This window comes from Triturus cristatus, chromosome 2_1 (assembly GCF_964204655.1).
Source record: "Triturus cristatus chromosome 2_1, aTriCri1.1, whole genome shotgun sequence".
Lineage (NCBI taxonomy): Eukaryota > Metazoa > Chordata > Amphibia > Caudata > Salamandridae > Triturus > Triturus cristatus.
Window position 1 is genome coordinate 275,234,616 of NC_140581.1, and position 26,926 is coordinate 275,261,541.

At 52.2% G+C, this 26,926-nt stretch overlaps 1 protein-coding gene across 16 annotated transcripts in view; it reads left to right on the forward strand.

The window, feature by feature from the left end:
• Window positions 1–26,926, forward strand: part of NIPBL (NIPBL cohesin loading factor) — a 1,722,939-nt gene that overhangs the window by 1,529,049 nt on the left and 166,964 nt on the right. For all 16 annotated transcript variants that reach the window (XM_085631078.1, XM_085631072.1, XM_085631074.1 and 13 more), the window contains one exon: window positions 26,332–26,439. In XM_085631078.1, the coding sequence (XP_085487204.1) occupies window positions 26,332–26,439 (108 nt within the window). The remainder of the gene's footprint in view (window positions 1–26,331; window positions 26,440–26,926) is intronic.

The following is a 26,926-nucleotide window of genomic DNA, read 5'->3' on the forward strand; positions in this document are numbered from 1 at the left end:
GTTCTATGCATTAAAGTTTGCTACATGTTGGCCAAGAAGCAACCTCCTAGAGGGCTTGCGGGCTCACTCCACCAGAGTCAAGGCTGCAACCTGTGTGTTAGCGCATGGCTTCCCAGTTCTGGACATCCATCAGGCAGCAATATGGCCTTCACAGCACACATTCACTGAGCACTACTTCCTGGACAGTCAGGTTCTTCGTAATGGGGATTTCAGCTGTTCGTTGATGCAGGACTTTGAGTTAATTGGTTTCGCAGTCCCACCTCCAGGGTGGTATTGCTTGGGTAGCTATTCTAAGATAAGGAATCTGTGCGTAGAAGTCTCTATCAGATGAACAGGTAACTCATGGTAACGCCGTATCTGGTAGAGAGACTATCTTGCCACAGATTCCTTACCAATCTTCCCTGCTGTGTGAACCAATTACAGTGTAAAGGACACCTTGGCCCTTAGCTTGTCACACTAGTAGTCCGTTCTTATCGTGTCTCTGCGCTCCTGCATGGAAAATTGCAAAAGTAACTGGCGTCAATGCACCGGGTTGGCACCTATATAGGTAATGTGCATGTCACTTTTGGCGCAGATATAGAGCTGGCGACGCCACCTACTGGCACACAGGGTTACTGCTGGACAATCTTCCAGATATACTCTGTAGCCTGTGCATATTCTAAGGTAAGGAATCAAAATTTGCCTAGCATCGTAACGGTAAGTTTCAAATCTATTAAGGACACGGAGGCGAGGATTATGCATTTCTTTCTCCGCTATAATAAATGTACAAAACTCACAGCAGCCTGAAAAGCAATAATCATTTTTTCCACCAAAACTCATGGAAAAAGATGCAAATCCGATAGAAAAATAAAGTCCGAAACTCAGACTACAAGTCCCATGAGTCCATAGGAGCCATCAGACAGTAGGTCCTTCCACAATGTCCATGACTTTCAGATAGCACCTCCATCTTAGCTGACCCTCCTCTTTCTTCCCATGAGTCACGCTACTTCATTACTGGTCTTGTTTTGAACCCTCGTTCCCTAAAACAAATGGAGACACTGTAAGCTTTCTCACGGACCAAACGACCAAAGCATGGTTTTGCATATCATGACCAACAAACACACGACGATACTTGCTACCCAAGAGAAATTACTCCAAGAAAGTGAAATATGTTACTTACATACATAAGGTTAGGTTTGCACAAAAAGTGCTCCGGGAGGGATAATCCTCGCCTCCATGTCCTTAATAGAATTTAAACTTACCTTTACGATGCTAGGCAAATTTTGATTCTATGTCAGGATCGGAGGCTCCGATAATGCTAGTTCAAAGCTTACTTACCACCAATTGTTCAACGTCCACAACTGGTTTGAAATAAAAACGCTTAAAGGTTGAATCCAAAGACAAATCCGCTGCACGCATACGGTCTTCGAAGCGGGCCCCCAGAGAGAAAGCTTTAGACGCCATTGCACCTCTGGTTGAGTGGGCTCCGAACTGCTTTGTGTCGATGCCTGCTTCCTGCATGACCCACCGCAGCCATCTGGTTATAGTGGGCTAGGAGACTGATTTATGCAGTTTTCTTAAGGCTGTAAGAAGCTGATGCTCGCCCAGAGGGCGTAATTCCAGAGTCATATCCTCATATGCCTTGCGACAGTTCACAACACACAACTTGGGCACATCCGAAAAGGCTGGGTATGAAATAGTCCTAGAAAAGAACTTAGTATGGCGGCCCACCGTAAACGTCACCCCGTCAGGGGAGAAAACCCTCGCTGATATATCCAACGCCCAAACATCAGAAATCTTCCAACAGGAGACCATGCACAGGAGCATGGCCAATTTGGTCGAAATATCTTTCAAAGACAGATACTGGTTGGACTGCCAAGAGAGGAAAAGATTCAAGACAAGATTAACGTCCCACAGAACAGGATAGAGCGGTTCCGGGGGCAACGACAGGCGAATACCCCGCAACAGCCTATAGACGAAAGGATGCTCCCCAACCCGGGCTCCCCCCACCGGACAATGAGCTGCTGAAATTGCAGAACCCACTGCGTTAAGAGCGGTACGCCACACCATCTATCGCCAATTCCGCAAGAAAATTTAGGATGGGAACAACGCCTGCGGCCATGGGATCCAAATCCCGTCAAAGACACCAACGCATCCACTAAGTCCAGGCAGAGCGATAACGCTTGGAGGTACTGTTGGCCCAGGACTTGGATAAGAGGACTTCAGCCGGTCCCGAAAGTCCTGGGAGCGACCAACGCTGCCTGAAAGCCGCCATGCCATGAGGCGGAGAGAGCCCTGGGAGACCTGGGGATGTTGTTGTTCGTCCGGATCCAGAAGGAGACTAGGGAACCGGGCGAGTAGGATTGGAGAATCCCAGGAAAGTTCCAGAAGAACTGGAAACCAAACTAGGTACCTCCAATGTGGCGTCGTCATTACCACTTCTGCCGGCAGATCTGAGACGCCGTCCGCACTATCATGGAGAATGGGGGGAAAGCATAACCCTTCTCCAGACTCCACTCCTGAAGGAAAGCATCCATGGCCTCCGCCAGAGGGTCCGGCCTCCAACTGAAAAAACGCAGGAGCTGATGATCCATGCGGGACGCAAAAAGATCCACCGAAAAAGGACCCCAAAGGTCTGTCAGCCAATTGAACACGTGAACATCCAGTTTCCACTGGCTGGAGTCCCTCAGATGCCTGGAGTGCCAGTCCGCTACCTTATTGGCTTGACCTGGCAGATACTCCGCTGTCATGGAAATGTGATGAGCCAGGCAATAATCCCAAAACTCTTTTGCCAGATTTGCCAGAGCTCGGGAGTGAGGACCTCCCAGGTGGTTGACGTGACAGACCGCGGAGACATTGTCCATCTTCAAGAGGACACACAAACGTACTCTGTCCCTGGTTGAGCAACGAACAGCGAAGGAACCCGGTAGGAGTTCCAAGCAATTGATGTGTAAAGCCTGTTCATTTGATGACCAGGCGCCGCCGGTGGAGAACTCCCCACAGCGGGCGCCCCACCCCGACCTTCTGGCGTCGGACTCTATGACTAAGTCCGGAACCGATCCGAAGATGGCCCTGCCGTTCCAGGCTTCCATGTGAGTGAGCCACCAAGACATTTTCTCCTTCACCTCCGCTGAGAGGGAAACCAACTGGTGATGGGATAGGCCTCGTCTGAGGTGATGCTCTTTTAAGCGCTGCAGGGCTCGATAGTGAAGGGGCCCCGGGAAGATCACCTGGATGGACGACTATAGGAGGTCCACCACCTGGGCACCCTGCCAGAGGGACGTATGAGCCTTGGAGATTGTCTGCCTTAACTTGTGCCGAATTTTGGCCATTTTCCGAGACGGCAGACTTGGAGAACACCGAACTGAGTCCACGACGAACCCGAGGAACACCATACTCTGAGCAGGGCTGAGAATTGACTTGGACTCGTTGATGACGAAGCCCAAACCCTGCAAAAGAGAGACCGCCTGCTGCAACTGACCTACCAACTTCTTGGGGCATTGTGCCATGAGTAAGAGCTTGTCCAGATACACAATCATACGGATGCCTTGGCTTCGGAGGAACTCCACCGCGGGGTGGAGCACCTTCGTGAAGCACCAGGGTTCCAATGAAAGCCCAAACGGAAGGGCAGTGAACTCGTAAATGTGATCCTTCCACCAAAACTACAGGAACCTCCGATGCGGCGGGTGGATGAGAACCACCAGGTAGGCATCTTTGAGGTCCACGCGAACCATCCAGTCGGCTGGAAGAAGGACATATCGAAGGAGATGAATCCCTTCCATCTTGAAATGCTGGTAAACTAACCACCTGTTGAACTCCTTGAGGTTGATTACCGGACGTCGCCCCCGTTGGGTTTGTCCACCAAAAAGATATTGCTGAGGAACCTGTTGAGATGCAGAGCTGAAGGACAAATTGCTCCTTTGCGTAGCAGCTCGGATAGCTCTTCATCGACCAGCTGTGCAACGGAGAAGGTAATGGGATGAGGACGGCCTAGCTGGCGGGGAAGATCGTAAAACTCTATGTGAAACCCCCGGACAATGGCATCTGTCGTAATAGCCACCCAAACACCCTGGAAGGCTGCTAGCCAACCTCCGATAAGGACCTGCGCCGCAGGCAAGACACTTACTGTTGGAACCACCACCACCAACATTGGTTTTGAAACCTCCACGACCTCGGAGTAGTTGTCCTCTGGTGGGGTAAAAATGTGTGTAGTTTGCAGTCAAATTATACTGTCCCCTTCTGGAGCCTTGTCCCCTGCTGGGATTTTGCTGGCCACCACGGCCGGTCGAGCGGCTCCTGCCACGACTGGACCTTTGGGAAAAACGGGGCTGGAAGACCCTTTTAATATTGGACTGGGCCTTGTCCAGAGAAGTGAATGTAGCTATGAATCTTCCCAATTCCTTTATGAACGGCTCTCCAAAGAGGCCCACCTGTGCCATGGCTAGATCCCCAACTTCGGTTCCAATTTATTAAGCAGGGAGCGACGGCATTCCGTCGAAAGGGCACAATTGGCATTGCCCAAAAAGACTACGGCTCACTGAGCCGAATTTGAGAGCACCTCGGGGGATATGGTGGAACCTGTCACCTTAGCCTCCTCTGCCATATCTAAGATCTTAGTGAGGGGCCCAATCGTATCCAACAGCTTGTCTTGACTGGAGCGCCAAGAACGATCTATGCCTTTCCTAGGGTCCTTTATGTATTTTGCCAAAAAGGTGGCCATCTTGGAGTCTAGCTCCGGGGTGAAGGCCACTTTATCCTCTAAAGAGGGCCTCGGACACTCTGCCCATAAGCTTCCCCGAGCTCCCTTCTCCAGGGGCTTGTGGAGACGGCCGGCCACGGACTTAGCCACCTTGTCCCCAGGTACCCAAGCCGCCGACCGAGGATGAATTATCTCATCCGGGTCCAACATGCCCGAGCTATCCTGCGGCATCTCAGTGGAAGTACTGGCCGGGCGCCAGGACCGCGAAGACTCCCCATCATCCGATTTACCCGGCGAGCTACCGTCATGTGACGGTGAACCCGGCGCAGGAGACTGCACAGGCACCTTGCCAGGAGGTGGCGCAGGGGAAGGAACAACCCCTTTAGCCAGAAAATCGCTTTTCAGGCGCTCAAACGCACCTTTGTCCACCCCCTGCGGCGCCTCAGGACCACCCTCCAAACAAGACTTCTTAGGGGGCAGGGGCCCCTCCCCAGGGGAGTGGGCTTGCGCCAATTTTGTACATTCCTGCACTATGCGGTCTGAAAGACGCTGCTCTATGGGCCCCATCACCTCATTCACGCACCTATAAATGGAGCTGACGACTGCCTCAAAAAAATCATCGTCATAAGGGAGGTATTCCTGGACCTCCTCTTACTCATACACGTCGTCCATGGGGACAGAAAAAAGGGGGAACAAGCACTGGCAGGCCTAAAAAACAGGTGGCTGACTCTCACTGCCACCAGAAGCGGTAGCTTCCTGCTGAACTCCAAGCCAAAGGCAAGCCTGGGGGACCCAGAGGCAATATTGGCAGACCAGAGGACTGCAAACGATTTAGCGCTGGCTAAATAACGCTATTGAGGGTGCACACGCCTCAGACGCGCGTAAGCCCTCTGCAAGACTGACCGGGCTTTCACAGCCACCCAGCGCGTCAAACTGACACCGTGCACAGCGCGCCCATAGGCGGAAACGCATCAGAACCGCACTACGGACCCCCGCCGGGGCATGAAACCGAGATAAGTGCTGGGGAAAATACAGACCCCGAAGGGCGTTCAGGTATGGCAGCAGGGGACAAGGCTTATGAATGGTCCAGCTTCTGCAGCACGGCTCCTCAACCGAGGAGACACGCCGCGGGACCAGAGAGATCGCACAACAAAGGGAAAACGGTTGCGTAAGGAGCGCAAATGCTCGTAAAGAACAAAAAATATCACAATCCCCCTCCGCACCCCATTCCCCTTGGGCCACAAACATCACAACATCAGAGAGAAGTAAAAAACCAACTTAACTGCAGCGAAGAAAGAGGAGGGTCAGCTAAGATGGAGGTGCTATCTGGACGTCATGGACATTGTGCAAGGACTTACTGTCTGATGGCTCCTATGGACTCATGGGACTTGTAGTCTGAGTTTCGGACTTTGTTTGTTTTACTATCGGATTTGCATATTTTTCCATGAGTTTTGGCAGAAAAAATGTTGTTTATTGCTTTTCAGGCTGCTGTGAGTTTTGTACATTAATTAAAGCGGACAAAGAAAAGCATAATTGGAGCCTCCGGTCCTGTCATAGAATCTGCAGCTAGATAGTCTCTACCAGATAAGGCGTTAGCGAAGGCAAGTACTTTCTTCTTCCCAACGCCCTGTATACTCACATTTGCACGGAGAGCTACCACTCATCACTTTAGTACCTGGTTAATCTATTGTTTATGCTATCTGGGCAGTTAGTTGGGTCCTAACCTTTGTGTGCGTATTTGTACAGTCTTTGCATAGTTAATTGCTTAATAAAAAAGCCTGGTCTACTTTGGGGGTGAAACCTTTGTTGCACCTTTGCAAAATATGGCCCATTTTTTAGAATCCCCAGAACCCTCTGTCAAATCACAGACTGGGTCAACTTTCCAATTTGAGTGAGAGAATCTGGTGGAATGTATTTCATGGACTACCTACAAATTACTTACAAGTGGTGCGTTCCAGGCAACGATCAGTACTTTAACATTACAGGATTATTTGTTGTATTTGGGATTTTTCTAAACTCATTTCACCATGGATAGACAAAATGAATTTTCTAATCTAATGTAGATAATGTGCATATAGTTATCTTTATAAGTAAACACAACGATGGCAATGAAAGCGATTAATAGATATGGTGGTCTAACTGGCGATGCAGTAGGACGCACGCTGGAGGAGCTCCGGCAGGCTGCCGCGCACCAACGCTATCACAGCGGAGCTGGGGGTCCCCTGACGCTCACCTCGGGGGTGTCCTAGGTGCGGGGGATCTGTGGCACCCCTGGGCGGGCGGAGGACGGCATGGGGGCAGCGGTGTCCCGCGGAGGCACCTCGATCCGGCGGTTGGTGCGCCAGCCATTTTGTGGCGATCGGACCGGAGGCTTCCGGACTTGTAACGCGGGCGGACCTTATACCCCACGAAGACGCCTGACGCTGCCTGCGGCCTCCGGAGGTGAGGGAGCCATCGCGGGAGTGACCGTCCTGATTGTGGAGGGTGCAGAAGGCAGACCTGGGACGCAGGCACGGCCGGACGGGCGGCGGGCCTGTACCCGACCCGGACCCGCCATTTTCCGCGCCACAACGGTGAGGCGTCTTGGAACCCGGGGCCCCGCTGGGTGGCTCTCCCGGCCCGGGGGGGCCTCCCCCTGCCTAGAGAGTCGGTGGTGACCGGGGAGTGCTGGTAGGAGGCCGCGGCTCGACTTCCTGCCGCCACTTCGCCTCCCCCGCTTTGTGGATGCCGGGACGGCGCCTTCGGGAATGTGAACGACCTGGGCTGCATCAGCTTGCGGTTCTGCGGCTCTTACGTGGAGGAGCGCCCACTTCCATCTGCCTTGGGCCTGTGTGAGTCTTCGCAGTGACTTGCGTGGAGACCAGCGGAGGCAGCGCGGGGGTTTCTCGGGCCCCCAGGAGTTCGCTACAGTGGTAGCCGCCATATCGCCTGGAACTGTGAGTACGAGAACTGCTGGGGTGCACGTCCCTGACCCCTCGCTGTGGGCCCTGTGGGGGCATTGGGGGCGGGCGATCACCCTGGCCGGCGCTGCAACTCTACCATCAGGGAGGCCTAGCTATTATCGTGCCCCTCACTGGCGCGGGGCGGGAGATGCTTTTGGGACTGCCTCTGGCCCCCATTGGTAAGGTTGTCGACCGGGACTGCATCGCGGGATAGTTTGGGCCCGTGTAGGTCCTTCCTGGGCCGCGCTGGTGCCCTGCCTGCCATCCTTGAGCCGCACTGCCCCCCCAGAGGTAGCGGGGGCGCGGCGCGAGGTGTCGCAGGTAGTCAGGCTGCCCAGTACAACGCTTGTGGCCTGCCAGTTTGTGAAGCGGTGGGGCCCGGACGGCGGCGGTTGGTGAAGAGGACTGGCCGTCGCTCGCCGACCTGCAGGTGGCTGAGTGGCCTGGCGGTGAGTGACGATCTCAGGCGCAGGGAAGCGGCAGAAGTGGACTGGGGGCGGCCTTTGAATGTGGAGAGACCTTGCCTCCGGTACCACGCCCTTGCGCCGTGAGGAGGTCCTGTGCCGGGGGTTGCCTGGGGCCCGGGCCGCCACCACCTCGCCTGATGCTGGTGGTGTCGGGCTGTGGCGCCTTGGACGTCACTTGCCTGGCCTGAACCTGGTCTGATAATGCTCGCTCTGGTGGGGCGAGAGCTGGAGGTCGGGCCGGACTGCATGTTTTCATAGGGCGCTCATGTGCTTTCACGGGCTGTGGGTGTCTGACAGGGGCTACTGGCATCTTGAGTGACTCAGTACTGTGGAGCTGTGGTGGTGGCCTGCATGCTGACATCCCCTACTCGGCAACACTTGGGTCCGCTGGACCCGCGGGGAGACTGAGCACCTCTCACGGAGCCTGTGGTGGAGAGGGGGACCTTTCACGAGGCCGGTGCTTTGCAGTAGTGGCGGGGGGACCTCCGTTATCTGTTAGGTCTTCACATCGGCTGTCCCACCATACCTCCAGTATGACGCGCACTAATAGAGTCAAAGACGCCCTGGGGCCAGCCCCAAAGGACAACTCAGTGGCGGCCTTGTGGGGCAAGATGGGCTCGTCTACATCCGCGGAGGGACAGGCGCCAGCTGGGGGGGACTCGCTCCCAGTGACACAGGCCTTTATGTCCTCCATGTCTGAACTGAAATCTGAGCTTGGCTCCCTGCGCACCGAAGTGCATTCCTGTGTCAGAGAGTTCCGGAGAGAGGTAGCGGATCTTGGGGGACGGGTAGATGGCTTGGAGAAGACGCTGGATTCCCGGAAGGAAGACCAGGAGCAGCTCCGGCAGCGCCTGGCTGTCCTGGTTGACCAACACATAGAATTGCAGCTGAAGCAGGAGGATTTGGAGAATCGAAGTCGCCGGAATAACCTCTGCATCCGGGGGGGGGGGTCCCTCTTGATGCAGAAGGGAAAGACATCATGACGTATGTGGCGCAGCTGCAGCATGAAGTCTGGGGTGATGACGACGCCTCTCCCCCGGCCCTGGATCCGGCTCACCGGGTCACTGGACCTGCGGGCAGATAAGGCCTTCTTCCTGATATATTAACCAGGGTCAATTTTTTTACAGAAAAGGAAGCTATTCTACGGGTGGCAAGACCTCACGTATGAGGGACATAAAATTCAGATTTTCCAGGATCTGGCCCCCACTACTCTTTGACGCCGTCGTACCTTCAAACCAGTGACTGATAGGTTGCGAAGTCTGAATATCCCCTATCAGTGGGGTCATCCTTTTGCGCTTATATTTACCTGGGAGTCTCGGCGAAGGGTGATCCAGTCCTAGAGGGATGCGGCGCAGTTGCTCCGACTCCCCGACTCGCGGCCCGACAGCCCCGCTCGCCCTTCATCATCTGCAAGGGTTCCTGCTGAGCCAGCTTGGTCGACCGTGCGCCGGCGTAGGCACACCCCTCCTCTCAATGAACAGGACTCCCTGCAGGCTAAACAGGACATAATAGAGCACATTAAGTCCTTATAAGGTGACAAATCTGACTCTGGCCCAGAAACTCCACCTCCGTGATCAACAGTCTTGATTTTTGTGGTGACTCCTGGAGCTCTTCTCTACGACCACTGCTCCTTATGGTCTAGGGTTTCCTAGGTGGGCTTGGTCTATTGGGTGGGGGGGGGGTCTTGCAGTCCCCCAGCTCTTAGTACCTCTTTCTCTTTTGTGTGCGGGGTGGCCAAAGCCGGAGCCCTCTCTTTAGTTGACTTCGAGATCGGTGGAGAGCGTACCACCCTCTATTCCTGGGAGAGTGACGTCTCTTGGCTTGTCCGAACCCTCGGGTGTAGGCTGGCCGGCGATTGGAACAGGGACATGTGGCCTGGTTGGCCGACGGGTTCATCCCCTCTCACTTTCTGCCCTCCTACTTACCTGTATCTCTCCTTCTTCTTTTCTGCAGGCGTTGGGTATGGCGGGCGGTTGCTTCAGCTATCACGGCGCGCACCTGGGGCTAAAGTCGGCGCGCCCCTGGTTTTCCTCCCTATCTCCCGGAAGCGCTCTCTTCGGTGGCATGATGGACTAACTTGGAACTTGACTTCCCCATGGCTGTTTCTGGCCCATTAAAGATACTAACCCTTAATGTTAAGAGCCTGAATTCCCACAACAAGCGGCCGCAGGTGTGGCGCTACCTGCGACAACATAGCCCTTTTTCTGCAAGAAAGTCACCTGCTGCGCGTAGACACTCCCCGCATGGCACACCCAAGCTATCCCCTCCAGTTCTGGGCGTCGGCGGACACCAAGCCCGGGTGGCTATTCTCTGTAGGCCTGGAATCAGGCAGGGGCGCTAAAGTTTATCGCAGTCCGGATGGACGCTTCATAAGGGCGGAGGTGCGGGTGGGGAGACGCCTACTTACACTGTGCAATGTTTATGCACCGAACCAGATGCAAGACCCCTATCACCGAACACTTATGCCGGAACATGTGCCACATGGTGAGCCCGCCTTAATTTTGGGGGGAGATTTTAACCTTGTATGGGACCCTGCGATGAACCGTAGCGAGGCTTCTTCCAATGGGGCGGGAGCCATGTCCTCTACACTATGGAAACAGATAACAGATCTTGGTTTGCTGGATGCTTGGCGATATCATTCACCGGAGGTGCGGGATTACTTGTACTATTCTCACATTCACCGTTCGTACTCGCGTATTGACTATTTATTCATCTCCCATGATGCCGTGCGGGACACGGTGGGGGCGTCTATGTCCGACATATCGCTATCTGATCATGCCCATGTGGAGCTATTACTGCAGGATCCGGCCGCCTCTCCTGCCCGCTCTCGGCAGTGGTGCCTGCCGCCGCACGTCTTGCGTGACCCGGCGGATGTGGAGAACATACGGTCCACCATTGACTCCTATTTTGTGACCAATGATCTTCCCGAAACTCCTTTTCCAGTGGTGTGGGATGAGTTTAAGGCTACCATCCGCGGCCACATCACATCCTTAGCGATTGCGCGTGCCCGGGACCAAGGACATAAAGGCGCTAGAGCAACAGGATCAGGGTCATTCCTCGGTCGCAAATCGACGTCTGCTTGCTAACCTCCGGAGCCAGCTCTGCACGCTATACACTAATAAGGCAGAGCGGTCCCTGCTAACCTTAAAACAATGATATTTTGAGGGGGAGACAAAGTGGGCAGAGTATTGGTGCAGCGCCTGCGGGCACGCGCGGCGAAGGCCCACATAGCGAATATCCAAACGCTGGACGGGGTCTGGGCCGTCACGGAACGAGCTAAATGTGAGGCCTTTCGGGCCTATTACGCTGCCCTCTATGGAGCGGACGACCCCTCGGCAGCCGATAATGATGACTTCCTAGCCCAATGCCCCTGGACACCAATTCACCCACAACATGCCCAACAATTAGAAGACCCCTAACGGTGGAGGAATGGCAGGCGGCGCTGAAGGATCTGCCTCTCGGGAAGACGCCGGGGCCAGATGGCTTGCCATTGGTTTTCTACCGTATGTTTCTGCCACAGCTCCAGCAATATCTCTTGCGGCTGTAGAACTCCTTCTCGGGTGCGATGGGGCCGTCGTCCTCTATGGGTATGGTGGAAATACCCTTATTCCTAAACCGGGCAAGGACCCCACTCTGTGCGCGTCTTACCGGCCTATAGCTTTGCTGAACACGAATCTTAAAATCTACACCAAAATGCTCGCTAGACGCTTGGACCCCCACATGCCCGGACTTGTGGAACCGGACCAAGTTGGCTTCATCCGCAGCAGACAACTGAGAGAGAGAGAGGGACCCCTTGACCAAAGGAGAGGGGCACCACTAAACGACCTTAGTCACAAAAGAAGCCTCCTTTGGCAACTACACACTTCACCAACCAGTAATACACACAAACCTCACAGTAGTAGGGTGAGAATGGACACTAAGGATGTAATCAAAGAACAGTGTCTAAGAAAAAATTATTTAGCAAATGTATTCACAGATCTCAGATAATCACCTATATCACAAAATATAAAATATTATTTAGATATTTAATAAAAACTGACAGTCTCAGAAATTTATACACAATGAAATTTAGTTAAAAAATATTAAAAACCTTATAGCAAGTAGAGTCACTAACATATGAATTAACCTACACAACAAAGCATTTACAAATTGGGGGGGGGAAAAAAAGGAAAAGTACATCCTATTTAGAACGAGGAAACCACCAAATCAAGGATTCATCAATTGTGACCACAGTAAATATTGATAAAGTATATATGTCAAAGACAATTGTCATCTCAGATTTTTTGTAGTTTCCTCTCCATTGAGCATAGACGCGTTTCGGTGGGCACTAATACACAGCCATCACCTTCAGGAGTTTTGCATAAGATCCCAATTTAAATATAACAATAATTATTTCATTCAGGGCAGATCTCCCTGTGAGTCTAGCCAGGAATTCTCTTCTACGAACCCGAGCTGCCACTTCAAGTTAAATCAATGAACAGCCTTAGACACGCATGTTAGAGTCTTATACCAACTACCAAATAGTCGTCCGTTTATTCAAATGCGATCATCATGGATAATCAACTAAAAAAAATTCTAGGCCCTGAGCAGGTACTGAATGCAGATACCACCCATATATTTGGGCCGTCCCTGTGATTGATTAATAATTTCCACGGATAATCGATAGGTAGATCTCTTAAGTCTTGTACTTATTTTCTTCACCCAAGACGTTAAAAATGGAATAGTCCCAGAACTAGGATCTATGCAGTCGCTGTATTCAGCCTCATATCTCCTGCGGGGTGATTTCCTCCGATTTTAGTCCGACATGCCCGGGCTTGTGGAACCGGACCAAGTTGGCTTCATCCGCAGCAGACAAGGGGCGGACAACGTGCGTAGAATCGCGCACCTGGTGGGAAAAGCACGACACTGGAAAATACCAGCATGCCTTCTCTCGCTGGACGCGGAGAAGGCGTTTGACCGAGTGGAGTGGGGCTTTCTCCGAGCGGTATTACAAAAGGTCGGACTGGGTGAGAATATGATCTCTATGATCATGGCCCCTTATCTTTCTCCGCAAGCTCGGGTTCGAGTTAATGGGCAGCTTACGGACCCCTTCTCAATCTCTAGAGGTACATGACAGGGCTGTCCCTTGTCACCTCTGCTGTTTGCCCTGGTGGTAGAACCCCTAGCGGAGATGATTCGGCAGCATCCGGACATACATGGGATCTCCCTTGGGGGCCGGCAAAACAAGGTCGCACTCTTCACGGATTACCTTATCATGACCTTGTCGCGCCCGCATACATCTCTTCCGGCGCTCCATACCCTTCTGCAGTCTTTTGAGAAAGTCTCGGGCATCAAAATTAATCATGGCAAATCTTGGGCTCTGAATCTCACGATTCCTCCAGACGAGGTGCCGGTCCTGAAAATGCTCGCTCCTTACCAATGGGCCGCGGAGCACATCTGATATCTTGGCCTCCAACTGACCCCCACCTTGGACAAATGGACACAGGTGAACTGGCGAGAGTGCTGGCGAACTGTTCTGGAAGACCTGAGGGGTTGGAAAAACCTCACGATCTCTTGGTTGGGTAGGCTTAATGCTGTAAAAATGTCAATACTCCCTAAAATCTTATATTTATTTCAATGCCTCCCCACCCCAATACTGCAACACCAAATACAGGGCCTACAGCCCGACCTCATTCGCTTTATCTGGGGCGGGCGCAGGCCGCGATTCTCCCACAGGACCCTCATGTCACCGCGCGACAGAGGGGGGGCCTTGTGTGTCCTAACCTCTTGGACTACTATTGGGCCTCGCATCTCTGTTTCGTGTCGGAATGGATAGCCGTTATGAGTGAAAAGGTGTGGTTCCACATGGACAAGAAGGTAACTGGACGTTCAATTTGGGACCTTGCCTGGCACTCGCGCACGGCACGCTCGCGCAGTGCCTACATGGCAGTCTCTACCAAAACGGTTCTGGATATATGGGACACGATTGCAGTACGTAGGGGTTTAACGACCTTTCCCTCCCCCACACACTTTTATTTCGGGGAACCCAGCTTTTCCCCTGGCCTGTCATCCGCCAGCCTTTGCGAATTGGTTACAGGGGGGGTGTAGGGTGATTGGTGATCTGTACGAGGGAGGCACACTTAAGACGTTTGCCCGGTGTCGGGAGGACTTTGGACTCCCGATGAACGCGGGTTTGCAGTACGCGCAGCTGCGGCATTGGGTGTCCTCCCCAGAGATGCACAGGGCCGCTACCCGTCCGTTCACCCCGTTTGATCGGCTGATCCGGTCCTTTGATGAGTCAAGGGGCCTGATCTCTCGCACATACCAGATTTTACAACATCCCCCGGTCCTATCTCCGCACCCCTACCAGCGCTAATGGCAGGCGCTCTCAGCCACGAAAAACACCCCAGCACAGTGGCATCGTCTTTGGCGGGATATTCCTGGGGTCTATCGCAGGATCCCGCAGAGGGAAAATGCATATAAAATCATGACTCAATGGTACTATACGCCTACTCGCCTGCACAAAATGTTCCCTAGCGTGTCCCCATCGTGTTGGAGTTGTTTGAAGGCTCCTGGAGATTTCATGCACATCTGGTGGGCGTGTCCGCTCCTGACCCTGTTCTGGAAGGAAGTCCTTAGCCATATTAAGGGGGTGCGGTTTCCGCTGCCTGATTCCGTTACCGTGATCCTTTTAGGCCTTAAGCCTGTCAGTTTGAAAGCCCTAACCCGCAGCGATTGGACTATAGCACTTCATATGCTAGGGGCGGCCCAACAGACTATAGCGTTGTACTGGAAAAAAATGGACACTCCCCCAATAGCGGCTTGGTACACGCGTTTATGGCATGTGCTAACTATGGAACTTTTTACCGCGCGATTACAATCGCGTGATACATGCTTCACTGCTGTTTGACGGCCCCTAGTTCAGTAACTTTGTAAAATAGAACATGCGCGTTACTTACCCTGCAAGCTTAGAGCACTACGCCTTTTTGAAGATGCCCTACTCAAGTTCTGCGCTGTTGCGTACACACTCCCGTCCGTCTGCCTAGCCACCACTGCTGCTGTCCTCTCTTCTTTCTCCTCTTTCTGTCTGGCCTCCCTCTATCTAGTCTTCTCTATCAACTTTTGGCGGGCCCCGTACCCGCGTTCTTATTGTTTTTGTTCTTGTATTGCAAAGGGTCCCGACGCTTCACATAACGCCTTTATATTGCCATATGCTTTGATACGCGGCCAGCCCCACAGGGGTTGTAGGCGGCATGCTGTTTAAAATAGTTTTATACTGTTTTCATATAAGCATCCTGAGGAGCCTTGAATAAAACGCGGCCGGCCCTAACTGGGTTGTAGGCTTAACGCTGTGTCAATGTGGACCTCGGTTCCCTTTTGTTTGTAAGGGAAAAATAAAATAAAAAGATCTGGAAAAAAAAGAAAGTGATTAATAAGCGAAATATTTAAAAGAAATACTACTTTGTGATGATGTTTCAATAAATCTTTGCTGAAAAATTATGAAAGCAGTCTTTGGAAAACAACACCTCCCTTCTAGCTCTTAAGTAACTTTTCTTAGCTCAAAAAGTTTGTTTCTTCAGGTGGCCTCTCACCTTTGTATGTTATTTGAACAACAGGCTTGTTGGTTAGTCACCATCTGTAATTGGAGAATGTAATTCTCTTTCTCAGTTATGACTGGGAGGAGCTGATGCCCTTCGCTAGGGATGTTTTAATATCAGCTCGCATAATCTCCCAAGAAGCAGAAGATTCCAGAGTGCCTTATGTGTCCATACCAGGCTCAAATTCATTTTTCAGATTGTTTTGAAAAGAGCAAAAAGTCTTATGAAGTAAAATGCAAAATATGCTAGAGACTTCAAGTCTAAGATTCCTTATCTTGGAATTATCCCCAGGCGTCAGACTGGATCAGGAAAGTTTTCATGAGCAGTACATCTGAGTGCCATTGGTATCAGTTATTTATTTTCCATGCCAGCTAGCACAAATCCGGAAAACGCTACCCATTATTAATTTTTAACTAGGTTTTTTTCGACATTTTGTCAAAGTCTTCTTGATGTCTTACATCCTGGTGTGGCAGAAATGTCATCTAAGAAGGCCAGCTTCATGCCCTGTAATGACTGTCTCCGACAGATGTCAGTGACAGACCTGCATCTTGTTAGCCCATGGTGCTTCCAGTGGGACCAGGACCCGAAGGCCTGCTCCGACTGCCGCAGTATGCACCCAAAAGACTTGAGGCAGCGATCCCTCACGCTTAGGGCGGCTCGACGTGTGACGCTGCGATGATCGTGGTTGCGGAGCCAAAGGTCTTTGTTGCACTCCAAGTCGTAGAGCCATTCAGGTAAGTCGTAGTCCAGCAAGAAGATGAAGTCGTAACCCGATGAGATTAGGGGGCGTCGCCGCGCGAGGCCTGGCTCCACGGTTGAGCTTGGCTGGCTCTGCTCCTCCCTGAGTTTATTGAAGCCGCAGCAAACCCACCCAACTCTTGAGAATTCTATGAGGCCAAGCACCTCATTTGGGAAGCCCATTACTGCCGGCGCTCCTTCAGACCCTGTGGGTTCGGAAGGGACCCTTCTGGATTCATGTGCGGCTTTGGCCTGGGCTCGTTGGGCCCCAGGCAATTAGGACAAGCACCCATCATACCATCCCAACTTTCCCCAGTGCTGGTCCTGAGGCCGGCGCCATCCCCATCCCTGACATGGAGGGGCATCATCCTGTGCCTGCGCCGACTGGAGACATGCTGTCCAGGCCGGAGCCCTGTTCTTATAGGCTCGAACTCTGGGAGCTGCTATCCAAACCATTCTAGTCTGCCAATTTACCATCATGGACACCTAGTGGGCGGCAGAATTCACCATCACCTACCCCGCTGGCAGTCCATAACATCAGACAGATTGGTTTTGAAGATTGTCCGAAATGACTACTCCCTCCCCTTCGAGGCTACCCATTCCCCTCCCCCACCACCACGCCACCTACTTCTCTGCCACAAAGTAACTGCTGTCTTGGCCAAAGGAGTCATCGAGAGAGTGCCAACGCCAGAAGTAGGTTGTAGTTGCTATACCTCAGGAAGGAGAAGTTAAAGATGCTCACCTTTGCTCAGGTCCTGTCTGCCCTGAACCCAGGAGCCCGGATGGTAGTGTTTGACTTGCAGGGCGCGCATTTCCATGTTTCCATCCTGCCTGGCCATGTGCGCTACCTGCGGCTCACAGTGGGCCACAAGCACTTTGAGTTAGCTGTGCTCCCTTTTGGCCTCACCAAGGTGATGGCGGTGGTTGCAGCTCATTTACGAGATTAGGGGTGCCAGTTTTCCCCTTATCTCAACGACTTGCTGTTGAAGGAAGGCTCGCCCCAGGCTGTCGTCTTCTACCTCCAGACTACGGCAGACCTGCATTTGCTGGGGTTCAATATCAGCATGCCTTAGTCACACATGACTTCCTCTCATACGTTCGCTTTCTACAGAGCTGTTCTGGACGCGCTGCTGTTTCGAGCTCATCCTCCCGAACAACAAGTACAGGATATTCAGGCTATGATACTGATGTTTCAGCCTCTGTCCTTGGTTTTGATGAGACTGACTGAGGCTGCTGGGCCTCATGGCCTCTTGTATTCTGCTTTGTGGCACATACCTGCGGGCTCTGTAGTGGGACCTGAAGTTCCAGTGGGTTCAGCATCACGGCTCCGATAAGGACCAGAACTCGAAAGGAACTGCATAAGATCTTCAGTGGTAATTAACAAACTGATTGGGTCAGCGCCACACCCCTCTCCCTTCCCCTACCAGATCTGATAGTGGTGACACTTGGACAAGGCATAGATCTGGTAAAGGCTGCCTGTCAAGAAAATAACTATTTTTAAAATCTGCTGCCTTACCTATAAGGCAATTATGGGACAACGCCCCAAAGCTACCTATCCAGCCAGATGCTTCAGCTTTGCTCGATGTCCTGCATATAAAAAGCAAACAAATGGGAGGTCGGTCCTTTTCCTACTTAGCCCCTCTGTACTGGAATAAGTTACCACACCACATGAGCATATGCTCTGACCACCTGAAATTCAGAAAACTGTTCAAGACAGAGTTGTTTTGAGTTGGTACTTGCCTGGCTGAATCTTTCTGAGCGCCGGAATACCCTCCCGGGGTGATTTGTGTGCTGTATAAGCTAAAGTAACATAACAAGATCAGAGGCCTCCGGTCTACAGCAGAATCCAGATGCCACATCACCAGGGTGGACGAACCCTGCCGAAACTGCTTAGCGGATCACAAATAGCATCTCCAGCTGGAGGTGGTGCAAGGTCTCTTTCAGCAGTGGGGAGAGCCTTAGTTAGATTGGTTGATCACTGCCGAGAATGTGCAATGTCAGCAGTTCTGCGTGCTAGAACTTCCAAGGCAGCTTTTGCTTTGAGCTGCTTTTCGTCTAGAGTACAAAACAGGCTTCCTGTACGCCTTTCCCCCCATACCACTTCTGCCCAGTGTTCTCAAGAAGATCAGGACGATCAGGCTCTAGTCATCCTTATGGATCCAGACTAGGGCTGGAAAGTTTGGTATCCCAAGCTGTTGATCTGAAAGAGACACGTTAGTGATAGATTCCTTACCTTAGAATATCCCCAGGCGTCAGACTGGATCCGGAAAGATTTCGTCAGCAGTACCCCTGCACGTCGGCAGGCATCGTCAAACGGCTCCGCGTACGTCACTGGCGTCTTAGCCGCCGAGATGACGTCGTCGGAGCTACTTAGACATGCCCACACACGCTGACGTGAGGTCTTTCTTTTTCCGCGCAGCAGCGCAGATCGAGAGAGTGGTACCCCTAGTTAAAAGTTTTAACTTGGTTTCTGACAACTTGTTTTGGCGAGTACTTGACTCCTGGTGCAATAGGGATGCCCAGGTTTAAGTCTTGTAGGGCATGCCGCCGGAACATGTCGATAGCGGATTCGCATGTCGTGTGTCTCTTCTGCTTGTGGCACGCCCATGACCCCGAGTTGTGCCTCTATTGTCAGGTCATGGCGCCGAAAGCTTTGCGGGAGCGTTCCCAAAAGTTGTTGGAGGTCTGGCAATCTGTGCCACGCCGATCGAGGTCCCGCTCCCGTGGGAGGCCAAGGGACCGGTCGCGGAGCCATCAGCATCGCTCGCCGGAATCGGGGACAGGTAAGTCTAGGCGCCATAAGAAGTCGAAGAAGCGCCGTCGCTCTTCCTCTACCCCTCAACGGTCGTGGGACGCAGTGGAGGGGGCGGGCAGGTGGTCACATCCCCGGCGACTCCGTTGGAGCCTCCGTTCTTGCCTGCAGCCTACCCACCCTTGCATGCGACTTCGGACGAGGTGCAGGCCTATGTGTCGGCCTTACGCCATATGTTTGCCCCATCGGGCCCCTCCGGAGCGTCTTCGGACCCCACGGATCCGTTGGGAGGTGCCGCCCCCTTTGGCCTCGGCTACGCCGGCACCATACCCTGTAGCGGGACTGGTATCCCGGTTCGGCGCCGTATCTTACCACCACCCACACTTCCATTACTTGGTGGGGAGTTTGTCCCATTTCCCTGGCCCCTCGTCCTTACCAGCCTCTTCAACAACCGGTGGACGAAGGGGAGTACTGGGAGGGGTCTGAGGACCATCCTGCAGATCAATGCGAGGGTTAGCCTGAATGGGAAGGCGATGTGGAGGGTCCAGTAGATCTGGATTTTTCTCCACATCCTGGTACACTGTCCCCTTCTTCCGTGGCTACGGAGGAGGTTGGAACTTTTTCAGTGGTGTTGCGTCAGGCGGCTGAGGCTCTTAATCTCGAGCTTCCTTCTGTACCGATCTGGACCAATCTTCTGACAAAGGTGCTGCAGCCACAGTCGTCCTCTGCGGAGCCGTTGCTGCCCTTCAATGAGGCGCTTACTGATCTACTGTTGAGCACCTGGAACAAACCTAACACAGGAGTTCCTGTAGACAAGGGTGTGGCACGCCGCCATCGCCCAGCACCGGGTGATCCCAGCTTTCTCACACAACACCCGACACCTGATAGTCTGGTTGTCCAAGCTTCTACCTCGCGAGTGCATTCCCTTCTGCTCCTCCGGACAAGGAATCTAGGAAACTGGAGCAGTTTGGGGGAAAAGATTCTCACTTCTGCCAGTTCTGGGTTGCGAGCGGTGAATACTGCGTGCCTGTTGGGCCGCTATTCCTATTCTGTGTGGGATACTGTGGCACAGGTGCTGCCTCAGTGCCCTGTGGAGGCAAGGGCGGTTCTCTCCCAGGCCATTACCGAGGGAAGAGAGGCTGCTAAATTTGCCATCCGTTGTGAGCATGACACGGCCGATTCTCTCGGCAGGACACTTTCCACAATGGTGGCACTGCGCCGTTACGCTTGGCTTAGAACTACGGGGATGTCCAGAACACCCTGCTGGACATGCCTTTTGATGGCACCCGCCTCTTTGGTGACAAGGCAGATAGCACCCTGGAACACTTTAAGGACTCTCAAGCTACGGCCCTGTCCATAGGTCTCGCCACCACGCGTACTCCCTCGGGGTCTGCTTTTCGCTCCTTTCGAGGTCAGGGTCGAGGCGCCCAGGCACGTTCCTTTCAGACCTGCATGCTTGCGCAGCCGCAGTCTCGGCGCAGCCGCGGGGCCCGCCGTGGTGGGTCCCGAGGGCAGCGTGCGGGAAAGTCCACCGCCGCCACTGCCTCAAAACCTGCCTAATCCGGTGTTTCAGGCCCACCAGATGTCAGTGGGTGGCTGGATTCGCCATCACCTTCCCCACTGGCTCGCCATCACCTCAGACAGGTGAGTTCTGCAAATAGTCCGAAAAGGCTACTCCCTCCCCTTCGAGTCTACCGCTCCAAGCCATGCCACTTCAGTTCCACTGCATGCCGGGGGATCACTTGTCACTTCTCCAGCAGGAAGTTGCATCCCTCTTGGCCAAGGGGGCCATCAAGCGCGTTCCGACGCCAGAAGTAGGTCGTGTTTGTTATTCCCATTACATCATGGTTCCGAAGGAGGACAAGGGCCTGCATCCTATCTTGGACCTCCGGAACGTCAACCCTTTCCTCCGGAAGGAGAAGCTCAGCATGCTCACGCTTGCTCAGGTCTTGTCTGCCCTGGACCCGCAAGACTGGCTGGTAGCGTTGGACTTGCAGGATGCTTATTTTCATATACCCATCCTGCCGGCCCACCGATTTTACCTACGGTTCACGGTAGGCCACGAGCACTTTCAGTTCACTGTGCTCCCTTTCGGCCTTACCAGCGCCCCTTGGGTGTTCACGAAGGTGATGATGGTGGTCGTAGCTCACCTGCGCAGATGAGGGGTTTGTCTTCCCCTATCCCGACGACTGGCTGTTAAAGGCGGGCACGCCCCAGGCAGTCGTCTCCCACCTATAGACTATGGCCGACCTGCATTGCAAGTCGCACCTGAGTCCCTCTCAGAAGCTCCCCTTCATCGGAGCAGTTCTGGATTCAACGCTGTTTTGGGTTTATCCTCCCGAGCAGCGAGTCCGGGATATTCAGGCTATGATTCCGATCTTTCAGCCTCTATCCCGGGTTTCAGTCAGGATGACTCTCCGGCTCCTGGGCCTGATGGCCTCCTGCATCCTGCTTGTGCCACATGCCAGATGGCATATGCGGGCTCTGCAGTGGGACCTGAAGTTCCAGTGGGCGCATCATCAGGGCAACCTGTCCGGTCATATCCAGATCTCGGAGGGCACTGCACGACAATTGCAGTGGTGGCTCACGAATTGCGATTGGGTCAATGGCAGATCCCTCTCCCTTCCCTAACCGGAGCACACAGTGGTGACGGATGCATCCCTCCTGGGATGGGGAGGCCACTTGGGAGAGGCGGAGATCAGAGGACTCTGGTCTCCGGCGGAGTCTTGGCTCCATATCAACCTTTTGGAGCTTTGGGCGATCAGACTTGCACTGAAGGCATTCCTTCCCTCTGTCCGCGGAAGTGTTGTGCAGGTGTTCACGGACAACACCACCGCCATGCGGTATTGCAACAAACAGGGCGGGTGGGGTCCTGGACCCTCTGTCAGGAAGCTCTGTGCCTCTGGACATGGCTGGAACGTCAAGGCATTACCTTGGTGGTACAACACCTGGCAGGTTCTCTGAACGCCAGGGCGGACGAACTCAGCCACCGGTGCTTGATGGATCACGAATGGCATCTGCACTCGGACGTGGCGCAAGGTCTCTTTCAGCAGTGGGGAGAGCCTTGGTTAGATCTATTTGCCACCGAAGAGAACGCGCAATGTCATCAGTTCTGCATGTTGGAATTTCCAAGGCGGCATTCGCTCGGCGACGCTTTTCGTCGCGAGTGGAGTTGCGGTCTATTGTACGCCTTTCCGCCTATACCTCTTTTGCCCAGAGTGCTGAAGAAGATTCGGCACGACCGGGCCCAAGTCATTCTTCTGGCTCCTGATTGGACGCAAAGATAGTGGTATCCCAAGCTACTCAGCATGGCGATCGATCCCCCGATCCGACTGCCTCTTCGGGAGGATGATCTGTCGCAGCAGCAGGGGACCTTCCTCCACCCGGACCTGTCCAGCCTCCACCTCCATGCGTGGAGATTGAGCGGTGACAGTTGACAGCTTTCGATCTTCCTCCCGAAGTCTGTGATGTCATTCTGGCAGCCAGGCATCCCTCCACTAAAACTGTATACGCCTGCAGGTGGAACAAGTTTGTGGCATGGTGCACAGCTAAGGCTGTGAATCCCCTTTCTGCCCCTCTTTCCGAAGTCCATCTGTTGCTTCTTTCTTTGGCCTAGGCGTGCTCTGCTCTGGGCACTATCAAAGGTTATCTTTCGGCCATCTCCGCCTTCCTGCGGCTTCCAGATCAGCCTTCTCTTTTTAAGTCCCCGGTTGTTAACCGTTTCCTAAAAGGCATTACGCACACGTTCCCTCCAGTGCCGTTCATAATGCCTCAATGGGACTTAAACCTTGTCTTGACATATCTGATGTGCGCTCCCTTTGAGCTTTCCTGGTAGCTATCACCTCTGCCAGACGAGTGAGTGAGCTCCAGGCTCTTTCTTCCAAATCTCCTTTCCTTACTGTTCGTCCGGACAAGGTGGTTTTGAGGACCCGTCCTTCTTTCTTGCCAAAGGTTGTCACGCCCTTCCACATCGGCAGACCATCACTTTGCCAACCTTCTTTCTGCCTCAGCATCCTTCCAAAGAGGAAGAGATGCTCCAGTGTCTGGACCCAAAACATGATCCCTCGTTCTACCTGCAGCTTACCCGACAGTTCCGGGTGGATGACCAGCTCTTTGTTGGCTACGTGGGCGCCAAAAGAGGTCGGGATGTGCACAAGTAGACCATCTCTCGGTGGGTCGTTCTCTGCATCAAGGCCTGTTACTCGTTGGCTAAGAAGGAGCCTCCTGTGGGGCTGCGTGCCCATTCTACCAGGGCGACGGCAGCCACTACTGCCTTGGGACGCGGCGTCCCCTTGCAGAACATTTGTCAGGCAGCTACGTGGGCCTCGCTGCACACGTTTACCAAGCATTACTGCCTTGACAGTCAGGTCCGGAGAGACGGTTTCTTTAGCCGTTCTGTTCTCCGTGACTTTCTGGTGTAATCTATTCGCAGACCCACCACCGGGGTTGGTATTGCTGGGGTATTTATTCTAAGGTAAGCAATCTATCACTAACGTGTCTCTTTCAGATGTACAAGTCCCTACTTGTGTAACGATATATCTGTAAGAGACATTAGATTCCTTACCGCCCAAAACATCCTTCCCATTCTGCTAACTGATTTCTAGGGTTAAGGGCATCCCCTTTCAGGGCCCTAGTTTCTTGGCACCAGTGGTCAGTTTCTTGCATGGCTCTGCGTTCCTGGCGCGGAAAGTCGTGTACAGAACTGACGTCAGCGTGCATGGGTGGCGCCTAAGTAGTCTCCGTGACGTCATCTCGGCTCATACGACGCCAGCGACGGACACGGAGCCGCACAACACCACCTACTGATGTGCAGGGGTACTGCTACAAAAAGACTTTCCAGATCCAGTCTGACGCCTGGGGATATTCTAAGGTAAGGAATCTATCACTAACTAATGTCTCTTACAGATATATCGTTACACAAGTAGTAATTTGTGCATCAGGGCCATCGGTCCTCCAATTAGGCTGCCCCTTTGGGAGGATCTTCTGTCACAGCAGCATGGAAGGGTTCTCCACCCAAACCTGTCAATGCTCTGCCTTCATGCATGGAGATCGAGCGGTGACAGTTAACAGCTTTTGACCTTCTGCCTGAAGTTGGCAATGTAATCGTGCCTCACTGGGACCTCAATATCGTACTTACATTTCTGATGTGAGCTCCATTTGAGCTGCTGCATAGCTGTCTTCTCAGGCTCCTTACCATCAAGACGGCCTTCCTAGGGGAAACGACCTTAACAACGCAACCATTACAACACATGCCATTACATCACATGCCGTTGCAACGCAAAAGGTGTGCAGCAGTGGGTAGAAGGTGTTGGATATAACTCCAGCACCTTCCCTACTGTTGCACACACTTGATTTGGAAGAGAAAATTAATCTATTCCAACTTTCAGCCCACCCCCACCTCCCTAACAGAAAGTCAGAGTAAAAGTTTGCATTGCAACAGTATGCGATGTAATGGCATGCGTTGTTACGTCACATATCCCTTGTTAGTGGCTATAACATCTACTGGGAGGGTCCGTGAGCTCCAGGCCTTGTCATCTAAGCATCCGTAGCTAACCATCTTCCTAGGCATGCTGGTTCTTTGCACTGGAGCTTCCTTTCTGCCAAAAGTGGTCACTCCCTTTCACATAGGGCAGTCCATCACCCTGCCTACATTTTATGTTCTGCCTCATTCCTCTAAGGAAGAAGAGAGCCACCATCGAATGGACCCAAAAAGAGCATTCTCGTTCTACTTTGACTGTACAAAAGATTCCTGGATGGATGACTAACTCTTCGTGGGATTTGTCAGGGCCAAGAAGGGAAAGGCTGTGCAGAAGTGAGTCATCTCCAGATGGGTTATGCTCTGCATTAAAATCTGCTGCTCAATGCCTAAGAAACAAACCTCTGAGTGTTTTGTGTTCATTCCACCAGAGCCAAGCCTGCGACCACTTCCTTAGCAAGCGGAGTTTCAGTCCTAGACATCTGCCAGCCAGCGGTGTGGGCTTCTCTTCACACATTAACCAAGCACTACTGCCTAGACAGTCAGGTCCATAAGAATGGACACTTTGCCCATTCAGTCCTGCAGGACTTTCTAGAGTAAACTTGTTGCGCAGACCCGCCTCCAGGGATGTATTGCTCAGGTATGTATTCTAAGGTAGGAAATCTGCGGCTAGAAGTCTCTATCGGATGAACTAGTTTACTTACCTAATGTCTGGTCTGGTCGAATCTCTATCTAGCCACAGATTCCTTACCAACCCACTCATCCTTCCCACTCTGCAAACAGTTAGTTAAGGTCAGGGCCGTTCCCTTTTCAGGGCTCTAGTTTTTCACACCAGTGGTTAGTGTTCTTAATGGCTCCATGCTCCTGGTGTGGAAAGTCGCCAAAAAAAAAAAACCTGACAGCGCGCTGGGGTGACGCTTTTATAGGCACTGCGCATATCACTTCCGGTGCGGCCGACAACACCACGCAAAGCTGAACGACGCTACCTACCGGTGCGCAAGGGTACTGCTCACAAAAATGTTTCAGGTCTAGTCTCACACCTTGGGATATTTCTATGGCAAGAAATCTGTGGCTAGATATGGTCTCTACCAGATAAGGCGTTACCAAAGGTAAGCAACTCGTTCAATAAATCAAATGTTATACATGTGCAAGCAATAAATGCAGCACAGATTTAGTAATTGAAAATATGCCCTCAGATACATGAATATACGGATATATAGAATCCAGTGGGGCGGTTATAAGCAGAAAAGTCATAGATCATGTCTGGAGCCTGTGCAAAGGCTGCAAGAAGTACACTATCTGATTTTGTATTAGGAAGATCTCAATACCACATTGAGACCTGCAAGGTCTGCACAATACACTACGCTAGCCCCATCGATCTCAGAAATCAGGAATTGTGGAACTAGAGATAAATCATAAATCAGGCCAAAAACAAACAGGTAAGGGTTGTACAACTTTCCCCAGTCCTTCTAAGATTTCTATCCATACGCAGCCCAACTGAATCCGTGGAATATGTCGGCTCCAGGGGCAATTGCTACAAATAACTAATTTTCCATTTTTTTATCATAAAATATTTTCTACTGAAGTCTGTTTAGAAACTGCTAGGTTATATGACGAGTGGTCCATATTTTCTTTACTGTACTGTTATGCTTCATCATAATGCTTCTTAATAGCTTTTTTTCTTTCATCTAATGTTTTTAGTGTGTGCCGTATTTAATCGCTATGGGGACGGACCCAGAGCCATCTATGCGGAACAAAGCCGATCAGCAGCTAGTGGAAATAGATAAAAAGTACACCGGTTTTATTCATGTATGTACTTTATTATGTATTTGATGATTGTATGTAAAATGTGTAATCAAAAAAAATACTAACATTGTTTGGGGGAAAAACATGCACTGGATAACTACTCTGCAGTACAATATGGGTAATCAAAGAAAGTGCTAACATGTTATGTGGAAATAAAATGCACTGGATAACTACTTCCCTGCAGGGTGTCTGCTTGGTTTAAAGGGACTGCATGTTATACTGGTAAAGTCTCCTAGCTCCAAATTTTGCCCATTTGAATTTAGGCTTTTGATGGATACTTCTGACTGCAGACACCTCACCTTTAAAATAGCCCCAGACTAGATCCGTAAGATTTTTCAGTATAGCCCATGCTCAACAATAGATGTCCTTGTGCAGCTCCCCATTTACTCTGTTCCACCCCTAAAGTGATGGCTGGAGCTGCTAAAAGCGTTTCCCGAGTGTGCTGACATCAGATCCTTCCTTTTGTATGCAAATCCAGTGCTAGCTCCTC